The sequence below is a fragment of the Pleurodeles waltl genome, chromosome 2_2 (genome assembly GCF_031143425.1).
Source record: "Pleurodeles waltl isolate 20211129_DDA chromosome 2_2, aPleWal1.hap1.20221129, whole genome shotgun sequence".
In the NCBI taxonomy this organism is placed as follows: Eukaryota; Metazoa; Chordata; class Amphibia; order Caudata; family Salamandridae; genus Pleurodeles; species Pleurodeles waltl.
Window position 1 is genome coordinate 501259991 of NC_090439.1, and position 25835 is coordinate 501285825.

The 25835-nt window shown below is 49.6% G+C and overlaps 1 protein-coding gene across 7 annotated transcripts in view; it reads left to right on the forward strand.

Annotated features, from left to right (window-relative positions):
- The window catches only part of GREB1L (GREB1 like retinoic acid receptor coactivator), a 444116-nt gene that overhangs the window by 354406 nt on the left and 63875 nt on the right, over positions 1–25835 (forward strand). For all 7 annotated transcript variants that reach the window (XM_069219992.1, XM_069219998.1, XM_069219995.1 and 4 more), the window contains one exon: positions 415–607. In XM_069219992.1, the coding sequence (XP_069076093.1) occupies positions 415–607 (193 nt within the window). The remainder of the gene's footprint in view (positions 1–414; positions 608–25835) is intronic.

The following is a 25835-nucleotide window of genomic DNA, read 5'->3' on the forward strand; positions in this document are numbered from 1 at the left end:
TTATGTGCCATTTTGCTTCGTCCTACATGCCTTACCTGGCAACAGTTTTCTCCTCTATCGAAACACAAGTAGTTTTGGGCAATAGGATGTTTTCTTAGGAAGTGATACTTTATTAGTAGTTGGAAATGTAGTGAAGATTTATTGTGCAACTGCTTATTTCTCTCATATTACCAATATGTATTCTAGAAAGTAGTTAACTGGAAAATGCCCAGTTTTCACCTTCACAAAATGCTCTTTTAAATTTATACCATTTGTGCCCCTTTGGGTCCTGGAGAAGTGAACACATGTTCATGAGACCATTTTTAACAGCAATAACTAAAATGTGTTTTTCACAAAATTGCTTCTATAATGTTGTTTGAAGCAGTCCCTTTTCCCACTTGGGTATTGACAGTGATATGCTTTTGCCCCTAACAGTGCAATATCCGGTTCTCTGTCCCACGGGGAGCCTGGCCAGGGTCTAGCAGACAGAATCATTAACTGCAGAGAGGTGCTGGACGCGCTCAATTTGATTGTTCTGCAGGTCAGCTCTTTCCCATATGCGTTGCAAACGCAGCAATCCAGAATCAGCTCTTGCAATGAGGTGCATTGGATGCCCCAAGACAGCATGGTAAGTTGTTTTTTTTTTTACTTAAAATTGTATCACTCATTCGATTCTATGATTATTAGTACTTTACTGATGTCATGCCTTAAAGCCACTGATGCATTTTTATTGGTCACAGATCTTGACACTGCACTGAAGGACATTAAAAAGAAAAAGTGTTGGGTCACTCAAAAACCTCAAATTTTGCAGCGTGAATCCTTTTCTGGATTAAGATGCTGTGCATTATTCCGCCATCTAGTTTTTGGGTCCAAAATTGTCTTTACCTCTTTACCTCTTTTTGTTTTAATTTTTTTTTTTTTCCGTGACTGTCGTCAACCACAATTTGATGGCATGCCCATCAAATGATGGTGGTATGTGTGGTGTCAGTCAGAAAATTTCTTTTGATAAAATTTTCTTTGGCAGAGATGATCAGTCGAGGAGTGTTGATTTACAGCTTATATGTGCACAGTGTAAGGAAATGCCTCCTTGGCATGGTTGCCCCCTGACTTTTTGCCTTTGCTGATGCTATGTTTACAATTGAAAGTGTGCTGAGGCCTGCTAACCAGGCCCCAGCACCAGTGTTCTTTCCCTAACCTGTACTTTTGTATCCACAATTGGCAGACCCTGGCATCCAGATAAGTCCCTTGTAACTGGTACTTCTAGTACCAAGGGCCCTGATGCCAGGGAAGGTCTCTAAGGGCTGCAGCATGTCTTATGCCACCCTGGAGACCTCTCACTCAGCACAGACACACTGCTTGGCAGCTTGTGTGTGCTAGTGAGAACAAAACGAGTAAGTCGACATGGCACTCCCCTCAGGGTGCCATGCCAGCCTCTCACTGCCTATGCAGTATAGGTAAGACACCCCTCTAGCAGGCCTTACAGCCCTAAGGCAGGGTGCACTATACCATAGGTGAGGGTACCAGTGCATGAGCATGGTACCCCTACAGTGTCTAAACAAAACCTTAGACATTGTAAGTGCAGGGTAGCCATAAGAGTATATGGTCTGGGAGTCTGTCAAACACGAACTCCACAGCACCATAATTGCTACACTGAAAACTGGGAAGTTTGGTATCAAACTTCTCAGCACAATAAATGCACACTGATGCCAGTGTACATTTTATTGTAAAATACACCACAGAGGGCACCTTAGAGGTGCCCCCTGAAACTTAACCGACTGTCTGTGTAGGCTGACTAGTTCCAGCAGCCTGCCACACTAGAGACATGTTGCTGGCCCCATGGGGAGAGTGCCTTTGTCACTCTGAGGCCAGTAACAAAGCCTGCACTGGGTGGAGATGCTAACACCTCCCCCAGGCAGGAGCTGTAACACCTGGCGGTGAGCCTCAAAGGCTCACCCCTTTGTCACAGCCCAGCAGGGCACTCCAGCTTAGTGGAGTTGCCCGCCCCCTCCGGCCACGGCCCCCACTTTTGGCGGCAAGGCTGGAGGGAACAAAGAAAGCAACAAGGAGGAGTCACTGGCCAGTCAGGACAGCCCCTAAGGTGTCCTGAGCTGAGGTGACTCTGACTTTTAGAAATCCTCCATCTTGCAGATGGAGGATTCCCCCAATAGGGTTAGGATTGTGACCCCCTCCCCTTGGGAGGAGGCACAAAGAGGGTGTACCCACCCTCAGGGCTAGTAGCCATTGGCTACTAACCCCCCAGACCTAAACACGCCCTTAAATTTAGTATTTAAGGGCTACCCTGAACCCTAGAAAATTAGATTCCTGCAACTACAAGAAGAAGGACTGCCTAGCTGAAAAACCCCTGCAGAGGAAGACCAGAAGACGACAACTGCCTTGGCTCCAGAAACTCACCGGCCTGTCTCCTGCCTTCCAAAGATCCTGCTCCAGCGACGCCTTCCAAAGGGACCAGCGACCTCGACATCCTCTGAGGACTGCCCCTGCTTCGAAAAGACAAGAAACTCCCGAGGACAGCGGACCTGCTCCAAGAAAGGCTGCAACTTTGTTTCCAGCAGCCTTGAAAGAACCCTGCAAGCTCCCCGCAAGAAGCGTGAGACTTGCAACACTGCACCCGGCGACCCCGACTCGGCTGGTGGAGATCCAACACCTCAGGAGGGACCCCAGGACTACTCTGATACTGTGAGTACAAAAACCTGTCCCCCCTGAGCCCCCACAGCGCCGCCTGCAGAGGGAATCCCGAGGCTTCCCCTGACCGCGACTCTCTGAAACCTAAGTCCCGACGCCTGGAAAAGACCCTGCACCCGCAGCCCCCAGGACCTGAAGGACTGAACTTTCACTGGAGAAGTGACCCCCAGGAGTCCCTCTCCCTTGCCCAGGTGGAGGTTTCCCCGAGGAACCCCCCCCTTGCCTGCCTGCAGCGCTGAAGAGATCCCGTGATCTCTCATTGACTAACATTGCGAACCCGACGCTTGTTTCTACACTGCACCCGGCCGCCCCCGCGCCGCTGAGGGTGAAATTTCTGTGTGGGCTTGTGTCCCCCCCGGTGCCCTACAAAACCCCCCTGGTCTGCCCTCCGAAGACGCGGGTATTTACCTGCAAGCAGACCGGAACCGGGGCACCCCCTTCTCTCCATTCTAGCCTATGCCTTTTGGGCACCACTTTGAACTCTGCACCTGACCGGCCCTGAGCTGCTGGTGTGGTGACTTTGGGGTTGCTCTGAACCCCCAACGGTGGGCTACCTTGGACCAAGAACTGAACCCTGTAAGTGTCTTACTTACCTGGTAAAACTAACAAAAACTTACCTCCCCCAGGAACTGTGAAAATTGCACTAAGTGTCCACTTTTAAAGTAGCTATTTGTCAATAACTTGAAAAGTATACATGCAATTGAAATGATTCAAAGTTCCTAATGTACTTACCTGCAATACCTTTCAAACAAGATATTACATGTTCAATTTGAACCTGTGGTTCTTAAAATAAACTAAGAAAAGATATTTTTCTATAACAAAACCTATTGGCTGGATTTGTCTCTGAGTGTGTGTACCTCATTTATTGTCTATGTGTATGTACAACAAATGCTTAACACTACTCCTTGGATAAGCCTACTGCTCGACCACACTACCACAAAATAGAGCATTAGTATTATCTCTTTTTACCACTATTTTACCTCTAAGGAGAACCCTTGGACTCTGTGCATGCTATTCCTTACTTTGAAATAGCACATACAGAGCCAACTTCCTACACACAGGAATAGCTATAATTTTGCAGCGTGAATCTTTTCTGGACTCTCATGCTGTGCATTATTCCGCCATCTAGTGGTTGTGTCCGTATTATCTACTATTTCACTCATGTAAGGAAATGCCTCCTTGGCATGGTTGCCCCCTGACTTTTTGCCTTTGCTGATGCTATGTTTACAATTGAAAGTGTGCTGAGGCCTGCTAACCAGGCCCCAGCACCAGTGTTCTTTCCCTAACCTGTACTTTTGTATCCACAATTGGCAGACCCTGGCATCCAGATAAGTCCCCTGTAACTGGTACTTCTAGTACCAAGGGCCCTGATGCCAAGGAAGGTCTCTAAGGGCTGCAGCATGTCTTATGCCACCCTGGAGACCTCTCACTCAGCACAGACACACTGCTTGCCAGCTTGTGTGTGCTAGTGAGGACAAAACGAGTAAGTCGACATGGCACTCCCCTCAGGGTGCCATGCCTGCCTCTCACTGCCTATGCAGTATAGGTAAGACACCCCTCTAGCAGGCCTTACAGCCCTAAGGCAGGGTGCACTATACCATAGGTGAGGGTACCAGTGCATGAGCATGGTACCCCTACAGTGTCTAAACAAAACCTTAGACATTGTAAGTGCAGGGTAGCCATAAGAGTATATGGTCTGGGAGTCTGTCAAACACGAACTCCACAGCACCATAATGGCTACACTGAAAACTGGGAAGTTTGGTATCAAACTTCTCAGCACAATAAATGCACACTGATGCCAGTGTACATTTTATTGTAAAATACACCACAGAGGGCACCTTAGAGGTGCCCCCTGAAACTTAACCGACTGTCTGTGTAGGCTGACTAGTTCCAGCAGCCTGCCACACCAGAGACATGTTGCTGGCCCCATGGGGAGAGTGCCTTTGTCACTCTGAGGCCAGTAACAAAGCCTGCACTGGGTGGAGATGCTAACACCTCCCCCAGGCAGGAGCTGTGACACCTGGCGGTGAGCCTCAAAGGCTCACCCCTTTGTCACAGCCCAGCAGGGCACTCCAGCTTAGTGGAGTTGCCCGCCCCCTCCGGCCACGGCCCCCACTTTTGGCGGCAAGGCTGGAGGGAACAAAGAAAGCAACAAGGAGGAGTCACTGGCCAGTCAGGACAGCCCCTAAGGTGTCCTGAGCTGAGGTGACTCTGACTTTTAGAAATCCTCCATCTTGCAGATGGAGGATTCCCCCAATAGGGTTAGGATTGTGACCCCCTCCCCTTGGGAGGAGGCACAAAGAGGGTGTACCCACCCTCAGGGCTAGTAGCCATTGGCTACTAACCCCCCAGACCTAAACACGCCCTTAAATTTAGTATTTAAGGGCTACCCTGAACCCTAGAAAATTAGATTCCTGCAACAACAAGAAGAAGGACTGCCCAGCTGAAAACCCCTGCAGAGGAAGACCAGAAGACAACAACTGCCTTGGCTCCAGAAACTCACCGGCCTGTCTCCTGCCTTCCAAAGATCCTGCTCCAGCGACGCCTTCCAAAGGGACCAGCGACCTCGACATCCTCTGAGGACTGCCCCTGCTTCGAAAAGACAAGAAACTCCCGAGGACAGCGGACCTGCTCCAAGAAAGGCTGCAACTTTGTTTCCAGCAGCCCTGAAAGAACCCTGCAAGCTCCCCGCAAGAAGCGTGAGACTTGCAACACTGCACCCGGCGACCCCGACTCGGCTGGTGGAGATCCAACACCTCAGGAGGGACCCCAGGACTACTCTGATACTGTGAGTACCAAAACCTGTCCCCCCTGAGCCCCCACAGCGCCGCCTGCAGAGGGAATCCCGAGGCTTCCCCTGACCGCGACTCTTTGAATCCAAAGTCCCGACGCCTGGGAGAGACCCTGCACCCGCAGCCCCCAGGACCTGAAGGACCGGACTTTCACTGGAGAAGTGACCCCCAGGAGTCCCTCTCCCTTGCCCAAGTGGAGGTTTCCCCGAGGGATCCCCCCCTTGCCTGCCTGCAGCGTTGAAGAGATCCCGAGATCTCTCATAGACTAACATTGCGAACCCGACGCTTGTTTCTACACTGCACCCGGCCGCCCCCGCGCTGCTGAGGGTGAAATTTCTGTGTGGGCTTGTGTCCCCCCCGGTGCCCTACAAAACCCCCCTGGTCTGCCCTCCGAAGACGTGGGTACTTACCTGCAAGCAGACCGGAACCGGGGCACCCCCTTCTCTCCATTCTAGCCTATGTGTTTTGGGCACCACTTTGAACTCTGCACCTGACCGGCCCTGAGCTGCTGGTGTGGTAACTTTGGGGTTGCTCTGAACCCCCAACGGTGGGCTACCTTGGACCAAGAACTGAACCCTGTAAGTGTCTTACTTACCTGGTAAAACTAACAAAAACTTACCTCCCCTAGGAACTGTGAAAATTGCACTAAGTGTCCACTTTTAAAACAGCTATTTGTCAATAACTTCAAAAGTATACATGCAATTTTTATGATTTAAAGTTCCTAAAGTACTTACCTGCAATACCTTTCGAATGAGATATTACATGTAGAATTTGAACCTGTGGTTCTTAAAATAAACTAAGAAAATATTTTTTTCTATACTAAAACCTATTGGCTGGATTTGTCTCTGAGTGTGTGTACCTCATTTATTGTCTATGTGTATGTACAACAAATGCTTAACACTACTCCTTGGATAAGCCTACTGCTCGACCACACTACCACAAAATAGAGCATTAGTATTATCTCTTTTTACCACTATTTTACCTCTAAGGGGAACCCTTGGACTCTGTGCATGCTATTCCTTACTTTGAAATAGCACATACAGAGCCAACTTCCTACATTGGTGGATCAGCGGTGGGGTACAAGACTTTGCATTTGCTGGACTACTCAGCCAATACCTGATCACACGACAAATTCCAAGTTTGTCATTAGAAATTGATTTGTGCAATTTGAAAAGTTTTCTAAATTCTTAAAAGACCTGCTAGGGCCTTGTGTTAGATCCTGTTTAGCATTTCTTTTAGAGTTTAAAAGTTTGTAAAAGTTTGAATTAGATTCTAGAACCAGTTGTAGATTCTTAAAAAGTATTCCAACTTTTAGAAGCAAAATGTCTAGCACAGATGTGACTGTGGTGGAACTCGACACCACACCTTACCTCCATCTTAAGATGAGGGAGCTAAGGTCACTCTGTAAAATAAAGAAAATAACAATGGGCCCCAAACCTACCAAAATACAGCTCCAGGAGCTTTTGGCAGAGTTTGAAAAGGCCAACCCCTCTGAGGGTGGCAACTCAGAGGAAGAGGATAGTGACCAGGAGGAAAATTCCCCCCTACCAGTCCTATCTAGGGAGAACAGGGTCCCTCAAACCCTGACTCCAAAAATAATAGTCAGAGATGCTGGTTCCCTCACAGGAGAGACCAACACCTCTGAAATCACTGAGGATAGCCCCAGTGAAGAGGACATCCAGTTAGCCAGGATGGCCAAAAGATTGGCTTTGGAAAGACAGATCCTAGCCATAGAGAGGGAAAGACAAGAGATGGGCCTAGGACCCATCAATGGTGGCAGCAACATAAATAGGGTCAGAGATTCTCCTGACATGTTGAAAATCCCCAAAGGGATTGTAACTAAATATGAAGATGGTGATGACATCACCAAATGGTTCACAGCTCTTGAGAGGGCTTGTGTAACCAGAAAAGTGAACAGATCTCACTGGGGTGCTCTCCTTTGGGAAATGTTCACAGGAAAGTGTAGGGATAGACTCCTCACACTCTCTGGACAAGATGCAGAATCTTATGACCTCATGAAGGGTACCCTGATTGAGGGCTTTGGATTCTCCACTGAGGAGTATAGGATTAGATTCAGGGGGGCTCAAAAATCCTCGAGCCAGACCTGGGTTGACTTTGTAGACTACTCAGTGAAAACACTAGATGGTTGGATTCAAGGCAGTGGTGTAAGTAATTATGATGGGCTGTACAATTTATTTGTGAAAGAACACCTGTTAAGTAATTGTTTCAATGATAAACTGCATCAGCATCTGGTAGACCTAGGACCAATTTCTCCCCAAGAATTGGGAAAGAAGGCGGACCATTGGGTCAAGACAAGGGTGTCCAAGACTTCAACAGGGGGTGACCAAAAGAAAGGGGTCACAAAGACTCCCCAGGGGAAGCGTGATGAGACAACCAAAACTAAAAATAGTAAAGAGTCTTCTACAGGCCCCCAAAAACCTGCACAGGAGGGTGGGCCCAGAGCCTCTTCACAAAACAATGGGTACAAGGGTAAAAACTTTGATCCCAAAAAGGCCTGGTGTCATAGCTGTAAACAGCATGGACACCAAACTGGAGACAAGGCCTGTCCCAAGAAAGGTTCCACTCCAAACTCCCATCCAGGTAACACTGGTATGGCTAGTCTCCAAGTGGGATCAACAGTGTGCCCAGAGCAAATCAGGGTCCACACTGAAGCTACTCTAGTTTCTGAGGGTGGGGTGGATTTAGCCACACTAGCTGTCTGGCCGCCTAACATGCAAAAATACAGACAGCAACTCTTAATTAATGGGACTAGAATAGAGGGCCTGAGGGATACAGGTGCCAGTGTCACCATGGTGACAGAGAAACTGGTTTCCCCTGGCCAATACCTGACTGGAAAAACTTACACAGTCACCAACGCTGACAATCAGAGAAAAGTACATCCCATGGCAATGGTTACTTTAGAATGGGGAGGGGTCAATGGCCTGAAGCAGGTGGTGGTCTCCTCAAATATCCCAGTGGACTGTCTGCTTGGAAATGACCTGGAGTCCTCAGCATGGGCTGAGGTAGAACTAAAAACCCATGCAGCAATGCTGGGTATCCCTGAACTGGTGTGTGTGAAAACAAGAGCACAGTGCAAGGCACAGGGTGAACAAGTAGAGCTGGAGTCTGGAAGAATGGCCCAGCCTACCAAGAGAACAGGAAAGTCAGTTGGGAAACCAACTGCAACACAGCAAAAGAAAGGGAACCTCTCTTCTCAGGAAGAAGTTCTGCCCTCTGAGGGAACTGAGCCTTTGGAGCTTGAACCTTATCAGGTTGAGCTCTTAGGCCCAGGGGGACCCTCAAGGGAGGAGCTGTGTAAGGGACAAGAAACCTGTCCCTCTCTTGAAGGCCCTAGGCAGCAAGCTGCTGAAGAGTCCAAGGGCAAGAAAAATGAAACACATAGGGTCTATTGGGAAGATGGACTCCTGTACACTGAGGCCAGAGACCCCAAACCTGGTGCCACTAGGAGAGTGGTAGTGCCTCAGCTGTTCAGAGAGTTCATCCTAACATTGGCCCATGACATTCCCCTTGCTGGACATTTGGGACAAACCAAGACGTGGGAGAGGCTAGTCAACCACTTCTACTGGCCCAATATGTCCAACATGGTTAAGGAGTTTTGCCTCTCCTGCCCCACCTGTCAAGCCAGTGGTAAGACAGGTGGGCATCCAAAGGCCCCCCTCATTCCACTTCCAGTGGTGGGGGTTCCCTTTGAAAGAGTGGGTGTGGACATAGTTGGTCCACTAGAACCTCCCACAGCCTCAGGAAATATGTATATCCTGGTAGTAGTGGATCATGCTACCAGGTATCCTGAAGCTATTCCCCTTAGGTCGACTACTGCCCCTGCAGTAGCCAAGGCCCTCATTGGTATCTTTACCAGAGTGGGTTTCCCTAAGGAGGTGGTGTCTGACAGAGGTACCAACTTCATGTCAGCATACCTGAAACATATGTGGAATGAGTGTGGAGTGACTTATAAATTCACTACCCCTTACCATCCACAAACTAATGGCTTGGTTGAGAGATTCAACAAGACATTAAAAGGCATGATCATGGGTGTAGGAAGTTGGCTCTGTATGTGCTATTTCAAAGTAAGGAATAGCATGCAGAGTCCAAGGGTTCCCCTTAGAGGTAAGATAGTGGCAAAAAGAGATAATACTAATGCTCTATTTTGTGGTAGTGTGGTCGAGCAGTAGGCTTATCCAAGGAGTAGTGTTAAGCATTTGTTGTACATACACATAGACAATAAATGAGGTACACACACTCAGAGACAAATCCAGCCAATAGGTTTTTGTATAGAAAAATATCTTTTCTTAGTTTATTTTAAGAACCACAGGTTCAAATTCTACATGTAATATCTCATTCGAAAGGTATTGCAGGTAAGTACTTTAGGAACTTCAAATCATCAAAATTGCATGTATACTTTTCAAGTTATTCACAAATAGCTGTTTTAAAAGTGGACACTTAGTGCAATTTTCACAGTTCCTGGGGGAGGTAAGTATTTGTTAGGTTAACCAGGTAAGTAAGACACTTACAGGGCTTAGTTCTTGGTCCAAGGTAGCCCACCGTTGGGGGTTCAGAGCAACCCCAAAGTCACCACACCAGCAGCTCAGGGCCGGTCAGGTGCAGAGTTCAAAGTGGTGCCCAAAACACATAGGCTAGAATGGAGAGAAGGGGGTGCCCCGGTTCCGGTCTGCTTGCAGGTAAGTACCCGCGTCTTCGGAGGGCAGACCAGGGGGGTTTTGTAGGGCACCGGGGGGGACACAAGCCCACACAGAAATTTCACCCTCAGCGGCGCGGGGGCGGCCGGGTGCAGTGTAGAAACGAGCGTCGGGTTCGCAATGTTAGTCTATGAGAGATCTCGGGATCTCTTCAGCGCTGCAGGCAGGCAAGGGGGGGGTTCCTCGGGGAAACCTCCACTTGGGCAAGGGAGAGGGACTCCTGGGGGTCACTTCTCCAGTGAAAGTCCGGTCCTTCAGGTCCTGGGGGCTGCGGGTGCAGGGTCTCTCCCAGGTGTCGGGATTTTGGATTCAAAGAGTCGCGGTCAGGGGAAGCCTCGGGATTCCCTCTGCAGGCGGCGCTGTGGGGGCTCAGGGGGGACAGGTTTTGGTACTCACAGTATCAGAGTAGTCCTGGGGTCCCTCCTGAGGTGTCGGATCTCCACCAGCCGAGTCGGGGTCGCCGGGTGCAGTGTTGCAAGTCTCACGCTTCTTGCGGGGAGCTTGCAGGGTTCTTTAAAGCTGCTGGAAACAAAGTTGCAGCTTTTCTTGGAGCAGGTCCGCTGTCCTCGGGAGTTTCTTGTCTTTTCGAAGCAGGGGCAGTCCTCAGAGGATGTCGAGGTCGCTGGTCCCTTTGGAAGGCGTCGCTGGAGCAGGATCTTTGGAAGGCAGGAGACAGGCCGGTGAGTTTCTGGAGCCAAGGCAGTTGTCGTCTTCTGGTCTTCCGCTGCAGGGGTTTTCAGCTGGGCAGTCCTTCTTCTTGTAGTTGCAGGAATCTGATTTTCTAGGGTTCAGGGTAGCCCTTAAATACTAAATTTAAGGGCGTGTTTAGGTCTGGGGGGTTAGTAGCCAATGGCTACTAGCCCTGAGGGTGGGTACACCCTCTTTGTGCCTCCTCCCAAGGGGAGGGGGTCACAATCCTAACCCTATTGGGGGAATCCTCCATCTGCAAGATGGAGGATTTCTAAAAGTCAGAGTCACCTCAGCTCAGGACACCTTAGGGGCTGTCCTGACTGGCCAGTGACTCCTCCTTGTTTTTCTCATTATTTTCTCCGGCCTTGCCGCCAAAAGTGGGGCCTGGCCGGAGGGGGCGGGCAACTCCACTAGCTGGAGTGTCCTGCTGGGTTGGCACAAAGGAGGTGAGCCTTTGAGGCTCACCGCCAGGTGTGACTATTCCTGCCTGGGGGAGGTGTTAGCATCTCCACCCAGTGCAGGCTTTGTTACTGGCCTCAGAGTGACAAAGGCACTCTCCCCATGGGGCTAGCAACATGTCTCGGTTTGTGGCAGGCTGCTAAAACTAGTCAGCCTACACAGATAGTCGGTTAAGTTTCAGGGGGCACCTCTAAGGTGCCCTCTGGGGTGTATTTTACAATAAAATGTACACTGGCATCAGTGTGCATTTATTGTGCTGAGAAGTTTGATACCAAACTTCCCAGTTTTCAGTGTAGCCATTATGGTGCTGTGGAGTTCGTGTTTGACAAACTCCCAGACCATATACTCTTATGGCTACCCTGCACTTACAATGTCTAAGGTTTTGTTTAGACACTGTAGGGGTACCATGCTCATGCACTGGTACCCTCACCTATGGTATAGTGCACCCTGCCTTAGGGCTGTAAGGCCTGCTAGAGGGGTGTCTTACCTATACTGCATAGGCAGTGAGAGGCTGGCATGGCACCCTGAGGGGAGTGCCATGTCGACTTACTCGTTTTGTCCTCACTAGCACACACAAGCTGGCAAGCAGGGTGTCTGTGCTGAGTGAGAGGTCTCCAGGGTGGCATAAGACATGCTGCAGCCCTTAGAGACCTTCCTTGGCATCAGGGCCCTTGGTACTAGAAGTACCAGTTACAAGGGACTTATCTGGATGCCAGGGTCTGCCAATTGTGGATACAAAAGTACAGGTTAGGGAAAGAACACTGGTGCTGGGGCCTGGTTAGCAGGCCTCAGCACACTTTCAATTGTAAACATAGCATCAGCAAAGGCAAAAAGTCAGGGGGCAACCATGCCAAGGAGGCATTTCCTTACACAACCCCCCCCCAAACGAAAGAGGATGAGACTAACCTTTCCCAAGAGAGTCTTCATTTTCTAAGTGGAAGAACCTGGAAAGGCCATCTGCATTGGCATGGGCAGTCCCAGGTCTGTGTTCAACTATAAAGTCCATTCCCTGTAGGGAGATGGACCACCTCAACAGTTTAGGATTTTCACCTTTCATTTGCATCAGCCATTTGAGAGGTCTGTGGTCAGTTTGAACTAGGAAGTGAGTCCCAAAGAGGTATGGTCTCAGCTTCTTCAGGGACCAAACCACAGCAAAGGCCTCCCTCTCAATGGCACTCCAACGCTGCTCCCTGGGGAGTAACCTCCTGCTAATGAAAGCAACAGGCTGGTCAAGGCCATCATCATTTGTTTGGGACAAAACTGCCCCTATCCCATGTTCAGAGGCATCAGTCTGCACAATGAACTGCTTAGAATAATCTGGAGCTTTTAGAACTGGTGCTGAGCACATTGCTTGTTTCAGGGTGTCAAAGGCCTGTTGGCATTCCACAGTCCAGTTCACTTTCTTGGGCATTTTCTTGGAGGTGAGTTCAGTGAGGGCTGTCACAATGGATCCATATCCCTTCACAAACCTCCTGTAATACCCAGTCAACCCAAGGAATGCCCTGACGTGAGTCTGGGTTTTTGGAGCTACCCAGTCCAGAATAGTCTGGATCTTGGGTTGGAGTGGCTGAACTTGGCCTCCACCTACAAGGTGTCCCAAGTAAACCACAGTTCCCTGCCCTATCTGGCATTTGGATGCCTTGATAGAGAGGCCTGCAGATTGCAGAGCCTTCAAAACCTTCTTCAGGTGGACCAGGTGATCCTGCCAGGTGGAGCTAAAGACAGCAATATCATCAAGATAAGCTGTGCTAAAGGACTCCAAGCCAGCAAGGACTTGATTCACCAACCTTTGGAAGGTGGCAGGGGCATTCTTTAAACCAAAGGGCATAACAGTAAACTGATAATGCCCATCAGGTGTGGAGAATGCTGTTTTCTCTTTTGCTCCAGGTGCCATTTTTATTTGCCAGTACCCTGCTGTCAAGTCAAAGGTACTTAAGAATTTGGCAGCACCTAATTTGTCTATGAGCTCATCAGCTCTTGGAATTGGATGAGCATCTGTCTTGGTGACAGAATTGAGCCCTCTGTAGTCCACACAAAACCTCATCTCTTTCTTTCCTTCTTTGGTGTGAGGTTTGGGGACTAAGACCACTGGGCTAGCCCAGGGGCTGTCAGAGCGCTCAATTACTCCCAATTCCAGCATCTTGTGGACTTCCACCTTGATGCTTTCTTTAACATGGTCAGATTGTCTAAAGATTTTGTTCTTGACAGGCATGCTGTCTCCTGTGTCCACATCATGGGTACACAGGTGTGTCTGACCAGGGGTTAAGGAGAAGAGTTCAGGAAACTGTTGTAGGACTCTCCTACAATCAGCTTGCTGTTGGCCAGAGAGGGTGTCTGAGTAGATCACTCCATCTACTGTGCCATCTTTTGGGTCTGATGACAGAAGATCAGGGAGAGGTTCACTCTCTGCCTCCTGATCCTCATCTGTTACCATCAACAGATTCACATCAGCCCTGTCATGGAAGAGCTTAAGGCGGTTCACATGGATCACCCTCTTGGGGCTCCTGCTTGTGCCCAGGTCCACCAGGTAGGTGACCTGACTCTTCCTTTCTAGCACTGGGTAAGGGCCACTCCATTTGTCCTGGAGTGCCCTGGGAGCCACAGGCTCCAGAACCCAGACTTTCTGCCCTGGTTGGAACTCAACCAGTGCAGCCTTTTGGTCATACCAAAACTTCTGGAGCTGTTGGCTGGCCTCAAGGTTTTTGGTTGCCTTTTCCATGTACTCTGCCATTCTAGAGCGAAGGCCAAGTACATAGTCCACTATGTCCTGTTTAGGCTCATGGAGAGGTCTCTCCCAGCCTTCTTTAACAAGGGCAAGTGGTCCCCTTACAGGATGACCAAACAGAAGTTCAAAGGGTGAGAATCCTACTCCCTTCTGTGGCACCTCTCTGTAAGCGAAAAGCAGACATGGCAAGAGGACATCCCATCTCCTTTTGAGTTTTTCTGGGAGCCCCATGATCATGCCTTTTAATGTCTTGTTGAATCTCTCAACCAAGCCATTAGTTTGTGGATGGTATGGTGTAGTGAATTTATAAGTCACTCCACACTCATTCCACATGTGCTTTAGGTATGCTGACATGAAGTTGGTACCTCTGTCAGACACCACCTCCTTAGGGAAACCCACTCTGGTAAAGATACCAATGAGGGCCTTGGCTACTGCAGGGGCAGTAGTCGACCTAAGGGGAATAGCTTCAGGATACCTGGTAGCATGATCCACTACTACCAGGATATACATATTTCCTGAGGCTGTGGGAGGTTCCAGTGGACCAACTATGTCCACACCCACTCTTTCAAAGGGGACCCCCACCACTGGAAGTGGAATGAGGGGGGCCTTTGGATGTCCACCTGTCTTACCACTGGCTTGACAGGTGGGGCAGGAGAGGCAAAACTCCTTAACCATGTTGGACATATTGGGCCAGTAGAAGTGGTTGACTAACCTCTCCCACGTCTTGGTTTGTCCCAAATGTCCAGCAAGGGGAATGTCATGGGCCAATGTTAGGATGAACTTCCTGAACAGCTGAGGCACTACCACTCTCCTAGTGGCACCAGGTTTGGGGTCTCTGGCCTCAGTGTACAGGAGTCCATCTTCCCAATAGACCCTATGCGTTCCATTTTTCTTGCCTTTGGACTCTTCAGCAGCTTGCTGCCTAAGGCCTTCAAGAGAGGGACAGGTTTCTTGTCCCTTAAACAGCTCCTCCCTTGAGGGTCCCCCTGGGCCTAAGAGCTCAACCTGATAAGGTTCAAGCTCCAAAGGCTCAGTTCCCTCAGAGGCAGAACTTCTTCCTGAGAAGAGAGGTTCCCTTTCTTTTGCTGTGTTGTAGTTGGTTTCCCAACTGACTTTCCTGTTCTCTTGGTAGGCTGGGCCATTCTTCCAGACTCCAGCTCTACTTGTTCACCCTGTGCCTTGCACTGTGCTCTTGTTTTCACACACACCAGTTCAGGGATACCCAGCATTGCTGCATGGGTTTTTAGTTCTACCTCAGCCCATGCTGAGGACTCCAGGTCATTTCCAAGCAGACAGTCCACTGGGATATTTGAGGAGACCACCACCTGTTTCAGGCCATTGACCCCTCCCCATTCTAAAGTAACCATTGCCATGGGATGTACTTTTCTCTGATTGTCAGCGTTGGTGACTGTGTAAGTTTTTCCAGTCAGGTATTGGCCAGGGGAAACCAGTTTCTCTGTCACCATGGTGACACTGGCACCTGTATCCCTCAGGCCCTCTATTCTAGTCCCATTAATTAAGAGTTGCTGTCTGTATTTTTGCATGTTAGGCGGCCAGACAGCTAGTGTGGCTAAATCCACCCCACCCTCAGAAACTAGAATAGCTTCAGTGTGGACCCTGATTTGCTCTGGGCACACTGTTGATCCCACTTGGAGACTAGCCATACCAGTGTTACCTGGATGGGAGTTTGGAGTGGAACCTTTCTTGGGACAGGCCTTGTCTCCAGTTTGGTGTCCATGCTGTTTACAGCTATGACACCAGGCCTTTTTGGGATCAAAGTTTTTACCCTTGTACCCATTGTTTTGTCAAGAGGCTCTGGGCCCACCCTCCTGTGCAGGTTTTTGGGGGCCTGTAGAAGACTCTTTACTATTTTTAGTTTTGGTTGTCTCATCACCCTTCCCCTGGGGAGTCTTTGTGACCCCTTTCTTTTGGTCACCCCCTGTTGAAGTCTTGGACACCCTTGTCTTGACCCAATGGTCCGCCTTCTTTCCCAATTCTTGGGGAGAAATTGGTCCTAGGTCTACCAGATGCTGATGCAGTTTATCATTGAAACAATTACTTAACAGGTGTTCTTTCACAAATAAATTGTACAGCCCATTGTAAAGAAATGGCTCCCTGTTGCAGTTACCCCCCACTTTTTTTGCCTGATACTGATGCTGACTTGACTGAGAAGAGTGCTGGGACCCTGCTAACCAGGCCCCAGCACCAGTGTTCCTTCACCTAAAATGTTCCATTGTATCCACAATTGGCACACCCTGGCATTCAGATAAGTCCCTTGTAACTGGTACTTCTAGTACCAAGGGCCCTGATGCCAAGGAAGGTCTCTAAGGGCTGCAGCATGTCTTATGCCACCCTAGAGACCCCTCACTCAGCACAGACACACTGCTTACAAGCCTGTGTGTGCTAGTGAGAACAAAATGAGTAAGTCGACATGGCACTCCCCTCAGGGTGCCATGCCAGCCTCTCACTGCCTATGCAGTATAGGTAAGACACCCCTCTAGCAGGCCTTACAGCCCTAAGGCAGGGTGCACTATACCATAGGTGAGGGTACCAGTGCATGAGCATGGTACCCCTACAGTGTCTAAACAAAACCTTAGACATTGTAAGTGCAGGGTAGCCATAAGAGTATATGGTCTGGGAGTTTGTCAAACACGAACTCCACAGCACCATAATGGCTACACTGAAAACTGGGAAGTTTGGTATCAAACTTCTCAGCACAATAAATGCACACTGATGCCAGTGTACATTTTATTGTAAAATACACCACAGAGGGCACCTTAGAGGTGCCCCCTGAAACTTAACCGACTGTGTAGGCTGACTAGTTCCAGCAGCCTGCCACACCAGAGACATGTTGCTGGCCCCATGGGGAGAGTGCCTTTGTCACTCTGAGGCCAGTAACAAAGCCTGCACTGGGTGGAGATGCTAACACCTCCCCCAGGCAGGAGCTGTGACACCTGGCGGTGAGCCTCAAAGGCTCACCCCTTTGTCACAGCCCAGCAGGGCACTCCAGCTTAGTGGAGTTGCCCGCCCCCTCCGGCCACGGCCCCCACTTTTGGCGGCAAGGCTGGAGGGAACAAAGAAAGCAACAAGGAGGAGTCACTGGCCAGTCAGGACAGCCCCTAAGGTGTCCTGAGCTGAAGTGACTCTAACTTTTAGAAATCCTCCATCTTGCAGATGGAGGATTCCCCCAATAGGGTTAGGATTGTGACCCCCTCCCCTTGGGAGGAGGCACAAAGAGGGTGTACCCACCCTCAGGGCTAGTAGCCATTGGCTACTAACCCCCCAGACCTAAACACACCCTTAAATTTAGTATTTAAGGGCTACCCTGAACCCTAGAAAATCAGATTCCTGCAACTACAAGAAGAAGGACTGCCCAGCTGAAAACCCCCGCAGCGGAAGACCAGAAGACGACAACTGCCTTGGCTCCAGAAACTCACCGGCCTGTCTCCTGCCTTCCAAAGATCCTGCTCCAGCGACGCCTTCCAAAGGGACCAGCGACCTCGACATCCTCTGAGGACTGCCCCTGCTTCGAAAAGACAAGAAACTCCCGAGGACAGCGGACCTGCTCCAAGAAAAGCTGCAACTTTGTTTCCAGCAGCTTTAAAGAACCCTGCAAGCTCCCCGCAAGAAGCGTGAGACTTGCAACACTGCACCCGGCGACCCCGACTCGGCTGGTGGCGATCCAACACCTCAGGAGGGACCCCAGGACTACTCTGATACTGTGAGTACCAAAACCTGTCCCCCCTGAGCCCCCACAGCGCCGCCTGCAGAGGGAATCCCGAGGCTTCCCCTGACCGCGACTCTTTGAACCTAAAGTCCCGACGCCTGGGAGAGACCCTGCACCCGCAGCCCCCAGGACCTGAAGGACCGGACTTTCACTGGAGAAGTGACCCCCAGGAGTCCCTCTCCCTTGTCCAAGTGGAGGTTTCCCCGAGGAATCCCCCCCTTGCCTGCCTGCAGCGCTGAAGAGATCCCGAGATCTCTCATAGACTAACATTGCGAACCCGACGCTTGTTTCTACACTGCACCCGGCCGCCCCCGCGCCGCTGAGGGTGAAATTTCTGTGTGGGCTTGTGTCCCCCCCGGTGCCCTACAAAACCCCCCTGGTCTGCCCTCCGAAGACGCGGGTACTTACCTGCAAGCAGACCGGAACCGGGGCACCCCCTTCTCTCCATTCTAGCCTATGTGTTTTGGGCACCACTTTGAACTCTGCACCTGACCGGCCCTGAGCTGCTGGTGTGGTGACTTTGGGGTTGCTCTGAACCCCCAACGGTGGGCTACCTTGGACCAAGAACTAAGCCCTGTAAGTGTCTTACTTACCTGGTTAACCTAACAAATACTTACCTCCCCTAGGAACTGTGAAAATTGCACTAAAGTGTCCACTTTTAAAACAGCTATTTGTGAATAACTTGAAAAGTATACATGCAATTTTGATGATTTGAAGTTCCTAAAGTACTTACCTGCAATACCTTTCGAATGAGATATTACATGTAGAATTTGAACCTGTGGTTCTCAAAATAAACTAAGAAAAGATATTTTTCTATACAAAACCTATTGGCTGGATTTGTCTCTGAGTGTGTGTACCTCATTTATTGTCTATGTGTATGTACAACAAATGCTTAACACTACTCCTTGGATAAGCCTACTGCTCGACCACACTACCACAAAATAGAGCATTAGTATTATCTCTTTTTGCCACTATCTTACCTCTAAGGGGAACCCTTGGACTCTGTGCATACTATTCCTTACTTTGAAATAGTGCATACAGAGCCAACTTCCTACACCCATCATAATTACTTACACCACTGCCTTGAATCCAACCATCTAGTGTTTTCACTGAGTAGTCAACAAAGTCAACCCAGGTCTGGCTCGAGGATTTTTGAGCCCCCCTGAACCTAATCCTGTACTCCTCAGTGGAGAATCCAAAGCCCTCAATCAGGGTACCCTTCATGAGGTCATAAGATTCTGCATCTTTTCCAGAGAGTGTGAGGAGTCTATCCCTACACTTTCCAGTGAACATTTCCCAAAGGAGAGCACCCCAGTGAGATCTGTTCACTTTTCTGGTTACACAAGCCCTCTCAAAAGCTGTGAACCACTTGGTGATGTCATCACCATCTTCAAATTTTGTCACAATCCCTTTGGGGATTTTTAACATGTCAGGAGAATCTCTGACCCTATTTATATTGCTGCCACCATTGATGGGTCCTAGGCCCATCTCTTGTCTTTCCCTTTCTATGGCTAGGAGCTGTCTCTCTAAAGCCAATCTTCTGGCCATCCTGGCTAACAGGAGGTCATCTTCACTGAGAGCATCCTCAGTGATTTCAGAAATGTGGGACCCTCCTGTGAGGGACTCACTATTTCTGACTAACACAGTTGGAGACAGGACTTGAGGGGTCCTGTTCTCCCTATTTAGGACTGGAGGAGGGACATTGGCCTCCAAGTCACTAATTTCTTCCTCTGTGATGTCATCATCAGAGGGGTTGGCTTTTTCAAACTCTGCCAACAGCTCCTGGAGCTGAATTTTGGTAGGTCTGGAGCCAATGGTTATTTTCTTTATATTACAGAGAGACCTTAGCTCCCTCATCTTAAGATGGAGGTAAGGTGTGGTGTCGAGTTCCACCACCTGCATCTCTGTATCAGACATTATTCTGCTAAGAGTTGGAATACTTTTTTAAGAATCTAAAACTGTTTCTAGAGTCTAATTCAAACTTTTAACAAACTTTTTAAACTCTAAAAGACAATGCTAAACAGGGACTTAACACACAAGGCCCTAGCAGGACTTTTAAGAATTTAGAAACATTTTAAATTGCAAAAATGAATTTCTAATGACAATTTTGGAATTTGTCGTGTGATCAGGTATTGGCTGAGTAGTCCAGCAAATGCAAAGTCTTGTACCCCACCGCTGATCCACCAATGTAGGAAGTTGGCTCTGTATGTGCTATTTCAAAGTAAGGAATAGCATGCACAGAGTCCAAGGGTTCCCCTTAGAGGTAAGATAGTGGCAAAAAGAGATAATACTAATGCTCTATTTTGTGGTAGTGTGGTCGAGCAGTAGGCTTATCCAAGGAGTAGTGTTAAGCATTTGTTGTACATACACATAGACAATAAATGAGGTACACACACTCAGAGACAAATCCAGCCAATAGGTTTTTGTATAGAAAAATATATTTTCTTAGTTTATTTTAAGAACCACAGGTTCAAATTCTACATGTAATATCTCATTCGAAAGGTATTGCAGGTAAGTACTTTAGGAACTTCAAATCATCAAAATTGCATGTATACTTTTCAAGTTATTCACAAATAGCTGTTTTAAAAGTGGACACTTTAGTGCAATTTTCACAGTTCCTAGGGGAGGTAAGTATTTGTTAGGTTAACCAGGTAAGTAAGACACTTACAGGGCTTAGTTCTTGGTCCAAGGTAGCCCACCGTTGGGGGTTCAGAGCAACCCCAAAGTCACCACACCAGCAGCTCAGGGCCGGTCAGGTGCAGAGTTCAAAGTGGTGCCCAAAACACATAGGCTAGAATGGAGAGAAGGGGGTGCCCCGGTTCCGGTCTGCTTGCAGGTAAGTACCCGCGTCTTCGGAGGGCAGACCAGGGGGGTTTTGTAGGGCACCGGGGGGGACACAAGCCCACACAGAAATTTCACCCTCAGCGGCGCGGGGGCGGCCGGGTGCAGTGTAGAAACAAGCGTCGGGTTCGCAATGTTAGTCTATGAGAGATCTCGGGATCTCTTCAGCGCTGCAGGCAGGCAAGGGGGGGGTTCCTCGGGGAAACCTCCACTTGGGCAAGGGAGAGGGACTCCTGGGGGTCACTTCTCCAGTGAAAGTCCGGTCCTTCAGGTCCTGGGGGCTGCGGGTGCAGGGTCTCTCCCAGGTGTCGGGATTTTGGATTCAAAGAGTCGCGGTCAGGGGAAGCCTCGGCATTCCCTCTGCAGGCGGCGCTGTGGGGGCTCAGGGGGGACAGGTTTTGGTACTCACAGTATCAGAGTAGTCCTGGGGTCCCTCCTGAGGTGTCGGATCTCCACCAGCCGAGTCGGGGTCGCCGGGTGCAGTGTTGCAAGTCTCACGCTTCTTGCGGGGAGCTTGCAGGGTTCTTTAAAGCTGCTGGAAACAAAGTTGCAGCTTTTCTTGGAGCAGGTCCGCTGTCCTCGGGAGTTTCTTGTCTTTTCGAAGCAGGGGCAGTCCTCAGAGGATGTCGAGGTCGCTGGTCCCTTTGGAAGGCGTCGCTGGAGCAGGATCTTTGGAAGGCAGGAGACAGGCCGGTGAGTTTCTGGAGCCAAGGCAGTTGTCGTCTTCTGGTCTTGCGCTGCAGGGGTTTTCAGCTGGGCAGTCCTTCTTCTTGTAGTTGCAGGAATCTGATTTTCTAGGGTTCAGGGTAGCCCTTAAATACTAAATTTAAGGGCGTGTTTAGGTCTGGGGGGTTAGTAGCCAATGGCTACTAGCCCTGAGGGTGGGTACACCCTCTTTGTGCCTCCTCCCAAGGGGAGGGGGTCACAATCCTAACCCTATTGGGGGAATCCTCCATCTGCAAGATGGAGGATTTCTAAAAGTTAGAGTCACTTCAGCTCAGGACACCTTAGGGGCTGTCCTGACTGGCCAGTGACTCCTCCTTGTTTTTCTCATTATTTTCTCCGGCCTTGCCGCCAAAAGTGGGGCCTGGCCGGAGGGGGCGGGCAACTCCACTAGCTGGAGTGTCCTGCTGGGTTGGCACAAAGGAGGTGAGCCTTTGAGGCTCACCGCCAGGTGTGACTATTCCTGCCTGGGGGAGGTGTTAGCATCTCCACCCAGTGCAGGCTTTGTTACTGGCCTCAGAGTGACAAAGGCACTCTCCCCATGGGGCCAGCAACATGTCTCGGTTTGTGGCAGGCTGCTAAAACTAGTCAGCCTACACAGATAGTCGGTTAAGTTTCAGGGGGCACCTCTAAGGTGCCCTCTGGGGTGTATTTTACAATAAAATGTACACTGGCATCAGTGTGCATTTATTGTGCTGAGAAGTTTGATACCAAACTTCCCAGTTTTCAGTGTAGCCATTATGGTGCTGTGGAGTTCGTGTTTGACAAACTCCCAGACCATATACTCTTATGGCTACCCTGCACTTACAATGTCTAAGGTTTTGTTTAGACACTGTAGGGGTACCATGCTCATGCACTGGTACCCTCACCTATGGTATAGTGCACCCTGCCTTAGGGCTGTAAGGCCTGCTAGAGGGGTGTCTTACCTATACTGCATAGGCAGTGAGAGGCTGGCATGGCACCCTGAGGGGAGTGCCATGTCGACTTACTCGTTTTGTCCTCACTAGCACACACAAGCTGGCAAGCAGGGTGTCTGTGCTGAGTGAGAGGTCTCCAGGGTGGCATAAGACATGCTGCAGCCCTTAGAGACCTTCCTTGGCATCAGGGCCCTTGGTACTAGAAGTACCAGTTACAAGGGACTTATCTGGATGCCAGGGTCTGCCAATTGTGGATACAAAAGTACAGGTTAGGGAAAGAACACTGGTGCTGGGGCCTGGTTAGCAGGCCTCAGCACACTTTCAATTGTAAACATAGCATCAGCAAAGGCAAAAAGTCAGGGGGCAACCATGCCAAGGAGGCATTTCCTTACAATGGGGCTCCCAGAAAAACTCAAAAGGAGATGGGATGTCCTCTTGCCATGTCTGCTTTTCGCTTACAGAGAGGTGCCACAGAAGGGAGTAGGATTCTCACCCTTTGAACTTCTGTTTGGTCATCCTGTAAGGGGACCACTTGCTCTTGTTAAAGAAGGCTGGGAGAGACCTCTTCATGAGCCTAAACAAGACATAGTGGACTATGTACTTGGCCTTCGCTCTAGAATGGCAGAGTACATGGAAAAGGCAACCAAAAACCTTGAGGCCAGCCAACAGCTCCAGAAGTTTTGGTATGACCAAAAGGCTGCACTGGTTGAGTTCCAACCAGGGCAGAAAGTCTGGGTTCTGGAGCCTGTGGCTCCCAGGGCACTCCAGGACAAATGGAGTGGCCCTTACCCAGTGCTAGAAAGGAAGAGTCAGGTCACCTACCTGGTGGACCTGGGCACAAGCAGGAGCCCCAAGAGGGTGATCCATGTGAACCGCCTTAAGCTCTTCCATGACAGGGCTGATGTGAATCTGTTGATGGTAACAGATGAGGATCAGGAGGCAGAGAGTGAACCTCTCCCTGATCTTCTGTCATCAGACCCAAAAGATGGCACAGTAGATGGAGTGATCTACTCAGACACCCTCTCTGGCCAACAGCAAGCTGATTGTAGGAGAGTCCTACAACAGTTTCCTGAACTCTTCTCCTTAACCCCTGGTCAGACACACCTGTGTACCCATGATGTGGACACAGGAGACAGCATGCCTGTCTAAAACAAAATCTTTAGACAGTCTGACCATGTTAAGGAAAGCATCAAGGTGGAAGTCCACAAGATGCTGGAATTGGGAGTAATTGAGCGCTCTGACAGCCCCTGGGCTAGCCCAGTGGTCTTAGTCCCCAAACCTCACACCAAAGATGGAAAGAAAGAGATGAGGTTTTGTGTGGACTACAGAGGGCTCAATTCTGTCACCAAGACAGATGCTCATCCAATTCCAAGAGCTGATGAGCTCATAGATAAATTAGGTGCTGCCAAATTCTTAAGTACCTTTGACTTGACAGCAGGGTACTGGCAAATAAAAATGGCACCTGGAGCAAAAGAGAAAACAGCATTCTCCACACCTGATGGGCATTATCAGTTTACTGTTATGCCCTTTGGTTTAAAGAATGCCCCTGCCACCTTCCAAAGGTTGGTGAATCAAGTCCTTGCTGGCTTGGAGTCCTTTAGCACAGCTTATCTTGATGATATTGCTGTCTTTAGCTCCACCTGGCAGGATCACCTGGTCCACCTGAAGAAGGTTTTGAAGGCTCTGCAATCTGCAGGCCTCTCTATCAAGGCATCCAAATGCCAGATAGGGCAGGGAACTGTGGTTTACTTGGGCCACCTTGTAGGTGGAGGCCAAGTTCAGCCACTCCAACCCAAGATCCAGACTATTCTGGACTGGGTAGCTCCAAAAACCCAGACTCAAGTCAGGGCATTCCTTGGCTTGACTGGGTATTACAGGAGGTTTGTGAAGGGATATGGATCCATTGTGACAGCCCTCACTGAACTCACCTCCAAGAAAATGCCCAAGAAAGTGAACTGGACTGTGGAATGCCAACAGGCCTTTGACACCCTGAAACAAGCGATGTGCTCAGCACCAGTTCTAAAAGCTCCAGATTATTCTAAGCAGTTCATTGTGCAGACTGATGCCTCTGAACATGGGATAGGGGCAGTTTTGTCCCAAACAAATGATGATGGCCTTGACCAGCCTGTTGCTTTCATTAGCAGGAGGTTACTCCCCAGGGAGCAGCGTTGGAGTGCCATTGAGAGGGAGGCCTTTGCTGTGGTTTGGTCCCTGAAGAAGCTGAGACCATACCTCTTTGGGACTCACTTCCTAGTTCAAACTGACCACAGACCTCTCAAATGGCTGATGCAAATGAAAGGTGAAAATCCTAAACTGTTGAGGTGGTCCATCTCCCTACAGGGAATGGACTTTATAGTGGAACACAGACCTGGGACTGCCCATGCCAATGCAGATGGCCTTTCCAGGTTCTTCCACTTAGAAAATGAAGACTCTCTTGGGAAAGGTTAGTCTCATCCTCTTTCGTTTGGGGGGGGGGTTGTGTAAGGAAATGCCTCCTTGGCATGGTTGCCCCCTGACTTTTTGCCTTTGCTGATGCTATGTTTACAATTGAAAGTGTGCTGAGGCCTGCTAACCAGGCCCCAGCACCAGTGTTCTTTCCCTAACCTGTACTTTTGTATCCACAATTGGCAGACCCTGGCATCCAGATAAGTCCCCTGTAACTGGTACTTCTAGTACCAAGGGCCCTGATGCCAAGGAAGGTCTCTAAGGGCTGCAGCATGTCTTATGCCACCCTGGAGACCTCTCACTCAGCACAGACACACTGCTTGCCAGCTTGTGTGTGCTAGTGAGGACAAAACGAGTAAGTCGACATGGCACTCCCCTCAGGGTGCCATGCCAGCCTCTCACTGCCTATGCAGTATAGGTAAGACACCCCTCTAGCAGGCCTTACAGCCCTAAGGCAGGGTGCACTATACCATAGGTGAGGGTACCAGTGCATGAGCATGGTACCCCTACAGTGTCTAAACAAAACCTTAGACATTGTAAGTGCAGGGTAGCCATAAGAGTATATGGTCTGGGAGTCTGTCAAACACGAACTCCACAGCACCATAATGGCTACACTGAAAACTGGGAAGTTTGGTATCAAACTTCTCAGCACAATAAATGCACACTGATGCCAGTGTACATTTTATTGTAAAATACACCACAGAGGGCACCTTAGAGGTGCCCCCTGAAACTTAACCGACTGTCTGTGTAGGCTGACTAGTTCCAGCAGCCTGCCACACCAGAGACATGTTGCTGGCCCCATGGGGAGAGTGCCTTTGTCACTCTGAGGCCAGTAACAAAGCCTGCACTGGGTGGAGATGCTAACACCTCCCCCAGGCAGGAGCTGTGACACCTGGCGGTGAGCCTCAAAGGCTCACCCCTTTGTCACAGCCCAGCAGGGCACTCCAGCTTAGTGGAGTTGCCCGCCCCCTCCGGCCACGGCCCCCACTTTTGGCGGCAAGGCTGGAGGGAACAAAGAAAGCAACAAGGAGGAGTCACTGGCCAGTCAGGACAGCCCCTAAGGTGTCCTGAGCTGAGGTGACTCTGACTTTTAGAAATCCTCCATCTTGCAGATGGAGG